Below are 4,631 nucleotides of genomic sequence, written 5' to 3' on the forward strand. Positions count from 1 at the left end.
GAGGGTCCTGGTGGGAGGTGGGGCTGCTGCTGGGTTGGCTGTGGCCATGTGGGCATCTGTGGGCACAGGCTGTGCAAGGTGGGCCACAAATGGAGGGAACTGCTGCACTTTAGTGGGTTTTCTGCTCAGCGGGTCTGCCCGCCCACCTGTGGGGGGAGCGTGTGATGAGTGAGTCCAGATGTGGGTCCCAAGAAGACTGCGGGACTCCCCTGAGGCAGGGATCTCTGGTGTTTGTGGTGGCAGTGGGAATATCTGGGGTCTGTTCCAGCTTACCCTCTCTCTACCTGGTTCCAGGCGAGTCTTTGCAGCGGGGCTGCAGCCGGATGCCCTGCTCTGCTCTCTGTGGTGCTGCTGTTCCTTTCTTCGGCACATCTCATTCTCCTGGTGCTCTGCACCGTGTTTCCTCAGGTTCCAATCAAAATATACTTGTTTGTCTGTTGTTTTGGTCTCTTTTTATGGGGAAGGGACTAGTGCCAGACCTTTCTAGTCAGCCATTTTAGGAAAAAAAAAAAAAAAAAAGTAGTCAGATTTTCAAGGCAAATATTTCTTAAAGAGTTTTTCTCATGACCAGGGAAGAATAGAAATGCCCTGCGTGACGCTGGGAGGGGTAAAATGACAGGGTAGGTGTGGGTTTTTAGGAGCAGCATATAATTGGGAAACACCCTGGTTTTGAAATCAGGACTGGGTCTACCAGTGACTTGTTGAATGACTTTAGGTGATTCCTTCCTCTTCTTGGGCCTCAAAGTCTTTCAAAACATGAAGAATTTGATAATTATGGTGCCTAAGAGGCAGGCATCACTGCTTCTATGTGAGAAAGTGGGACAGCTTTTGGGGCCGTCAGAGGTGATGTCATATAATGTCTGTCACTTCTCACCTGAGTAATGCTTGGGGAAAACCCCAAGGGCCCGCCCCGGATGGGGTGGGCATTTCCTGGTAGAGCTAAGGAAATGTCTTGTCCCTTCAGACCCGCCCCTGGTGCCAGGCCAACCTGGGAATGCATAAAGCCAGCCTTGGCCTCAGGTCTTAGACAAACCTTCCTGACACTATGAAGACCAGCAGCTTCTTTGTCTTGGTGGCGCTCCTCATCTTTGGGACGCTAGCGGTAGAGGCAGCTGTCCTGGGAGGTGAGTGGACAGGTGACCTGCTGGGGCTGGGTTGTGCTAACAAGAGGCTGTCAGGGGCCTTCTGGGCCCAGACAGGGAGCAGTAGACAGGGCTGGAGCCCACACTTCAGCCTTGTGGCCTGTTCCATCATGTCCAGAGAAAGCAGGAAGCTCACTAGTGGTCCCCACATGCTTTCCACCCAAATGAATGAGCTATCTGGACTGTCGGTGGGGGTTGTGTTGTTACATGGTCTTGGGCTCAGGTATTGTTACCTGTGCAGACGTGCAACAAAGTGACGAGACCCAGGAACCTGGATTTGGCCTCTGTCCCCTGACTGCCTGTTTCATTAAAGTACCTGAGTAATCAGTCTTCTAAGAGGAAGTTAAGAACAACAGGGCCTCAGAAAACATGTTATTTGAGGACCCCCATTTTATAAGGAGGAAATTGAGATGTAGAGAAGAGTGGGGAATGCCAGCCAAGCCAATTCTCAGAGGCAAAATGGAGCTCAGGGCTCTTCCTCCCTCCACTAAGTTTCCTAAGAAATGACAATGTGTCCTTTTCACTTCTGGGTGTCACCCCAGTCTGGCCTCTGCTCCCAAGAGACTTGGAATGGAGGGAGGGGGAAGAAACAGACACTCCAGAAAACTCTGGTCTTGTAGACCCTTTCCCCAAAGAGAAGGAATTCCTTCCAAGAATGCAGACCTCAGCTACCCTGGTGGGCTCCTCTACCTCACCTCATGGCTTGGGGGATGCTGCAGTGAGCAGAGGCTGGATCCAGGGGAAAGACATGGTGGTTGAAGCAGGTGTGCTGGGTCTAAACGTGGGTGCATTTTTTCCTTCAACAGTTCCCGTTAAAGGTCAAGACACTCTAAAAGATCATGTTCCATTCAAAGGACAAGATCCTGCTAAAGGACAAGTTTCAGTTAAAGGCCAAGGTCCAGTCAAGGAACAAGGTTCAGTCAAGGGGCCAGTTTCCACTAAGCCTGGCTCCTGCCCCAATATTCTGATACGCTGCGCCATGCTGAATCCTCCTAACCGCTGTGGGAGCGACGCTGACTGCTCAGGAAACAAGAAGTGCTGTGTAGGCCCCTGTGGGATGGCCTGTCTGAACCCCCAGTGAGGTGAGCACTAGCTGTAGGAAGAAGGGACCCCTGAAGACCCAGGAGATGGCTGAGCTGTGGAGAATGTTCCCAGGATGGTGAGAGGGAGAATATGGGAAGGCGGTGGAGAGACTGAGAGACTGTGGGGTCTCAGAGGCTGTGACTGGGGTGCTGAAAGGGGTGACCCTTCCTCCCCACTGCCTCTGAGTGCTCTGACCTGCTGAGTCACCTCTCCGATTCTCTCCTCTCCCATCTGCAGAGCCTGTCCTCGCTGCACCTGTGAAGGCCCTGAGGCTGCAGCCCCGTCTGCCTCTGGATTTCTGAAGCACTGCCCTCTCCCACACTCCCCATCTTTCCTTTCATTCAGGATGCCCATGCCTGGGCTGCCTCTCTTAGCCACTTTCCAATAAAAAGACACCTTTCTGCTCCATTTGTTTCTGGCTCCTATGACTTCTGCGTTCCTGGAAACTCCAGGAAGATGGATGTAGAGTTGGGACTCCCTCTCCCCAGTGGAAAGGAAAGGACCAGAAGGTGAAAAAGAGCAAGGGGCAGGAACAAGAGGCCCATTCTTAGGGCTTAGTATTAGAAATCTAATAATCAGCCCCAGTACTGCAGTCTCTATTTCACCAGGAAATGGATATTTGGAAATCTTGCCTTTGGCCTAGGACCAGTACACACACACACTTGTGTGCACACACACACTCAAAAACTAAAAACACAAATATGCTGCGTAAATCTCAGGCAGGTCCATTCCCTTCCAATCCATCCACTGTCAGCCCTGTCAGTGTGACCAGCCAACCTTTGCGGCTAAACCTACAGCTCCTTCCTTCTTTTTAGTTAATAGTTCCCGGGATCTACATCCTCCTAAGAAGTCATAGAAAGAATGATGTTACACATGTTGGGAAATCCTAGAAAGAATGATGTTACACATGTTGGGAAATCCCTGCTCACTAAGAATTTCACTGGTTTCCGCCTGAGATTCTTTTATTGACACATCATTCCTTCACTTTTTGCTTTTATTTTTAATTAACACATAATAATTGTGCATATTTAGGGGGTATGGTGTAATTTTTTGATACATGTATACAATTCAACAAACGAATGAATAAAGAAAATGTGGCATATATACACAATGGAATACTTTTCTGCCACAGAAAGAATAAAATCCAGTCATTCACAGCAACTTAGAAGAGCTTGAAGGACATTAAGTTAAGCGAGATAAGCCAGGCACAGAAAGATAAATACCACACGTTCTCACCACATGTAGAACCTAAGAAGGTTTATCTCATAGAAGTAGAGACACATCATTCCTTTAGGTTAAGCAATAGCCTTTCCCAGATTCCTGTTTTAAGATGTGAATGACGCAGACAGTCCTTGATACTTTAGTGTGAATGAATAGGGTGAATCGTGTTCTCTGGAAACATACAAGTTGGGGCTAGGACAGATGGGGTGAGAATATGTTGAGCAAACTTGAACAACTTCATGGCTCTGCTGTTGACCCAGCTCCCTCACTGTCCTTGTACAAGGAAGCCCTCAGCGAATGCCAAAGCCTCAGGAGGAGGAGCAATTTGGGCAGAGAGCAGAGAGCACAGGCTTGGAAATCAGGTGACCTGAATACTTGCCCCAGCTTTGGCTCCAAGTGAGGTTACACTTGTTGGGTGATCTCAGACAGATCTTTGTCCCTCTCTGAGACTCAGTTGTCCATTTAAATTGTGGGGAGGGGGTTGGGTGTAATTATTTTAGAAGTACGGTTCAGCCCTGCAATTCTGGGTCCTGAAACAGCTGTTCTTTTTGTGTTGGACTCCTCCCGTGAGTGGTAGTGGGATGCAGAGGCTTGAAGTAGAGAACGCAGAACCCTGCATCTCTTTAGCCTTTCCAGGAGCATAGGAGCCATGGCTTTCCCCTCATTCTCCAGGGGTTAGGCTGGACTGTGTGTGGCAGGGCTTCAATACCAGGGCATCTTGGAGTACAGGCAAGAACAGCACCCAAACTTCTGGCCTGACAAATATAAAGTGCACCATTGGAGCTAATCATGTTTTTAGTATTTACTCCGTCCCCTGTCCTATACGTAGTAAATTGTACGTCTTGTCATATTTATTTCTCATAAAACCTTTCTCGGAGAGACATTATACATATTCCTCTAATTTTGTAAAAAGATTGAAGCTAAGAAAAGTTAGGTAACTACCCAAAGCCATACAGTTAGTAAGTGAAGATAAATCAGATTTTTGTCATATACTAGCATCAATCAGTTAGAAAATGCCGCAGAATGTATTTCCTATTTATAACACCAACAAAATCATACCATGTCTATAAATGAACTTAACAAGAGACAGGCAGAACTTTAAAAGAGAAACCTATAAGACTGCTCAGAGATACATAAAAAAAGTCTGGGGCTGGCCCCGTGGCTCACTCGGGAAAATGTGGCACT

General features: G+C 48.1%; 1 protein-coding gene across 1 annotated transcript; it reads left to right on the forward strand.

Moving 5' to 3' along the window:
• Positions 1-1,041: 1,041 nt before the first annotated feature.
• Positions 1,042-2,633, forward strand: PI3 (peptidase inhibitor 3). The gene is made up of 3 exons (XM_063076689.1): positions 1,042-1,124; positions 1,949-2,224; positions 2,463-2,633. The coding sequence occupies exons 1-2, from the start codon at positions 1,046-1,048 to the stop codon at positions 2,221-2,223; spliced, it is 354 nt and encodes a 117-aa protein (XP_062932759.1). The 5' UTR covers positions 1,042-1,045; the 3' UTR covers position 2,224; positions 2,463-2,633.
• Positions 2,634-4,631: the final 1,998 nt, after the last annotated feature.

This window comes from Cynocephalus volans, chromosome 1 (assembly GCF_027409185.1).
Source record: "Cynocephalus volans isolate mCynVol1 chromosome 1, mCynVol1.pri, whole genome shotgun sequence".
Classification (NCBI taxonomy): Eukaryota; Metazoa; Chordata; class Mammalia; order Dermoptera; family Cynocephalidae; genus Cynocephalus; species Cynocephalus volans.

Coding starts and splice junctions, on each gene's coding strand:
- PI3 (XM_063076689.1), top strand. CDS start 1,046: ATGAAGACCAGCAGCTTCTTTGTCTTGGTGGCGCTCCTCATCTTTGGG. Junction 1,125..1,948: donor AGAGGCAGCTGTCCTGGGAG/GTGAGTGGACAG, acceptor TTCCTTCAACAG/TTCCCGTTAAAGGTCAAGAC.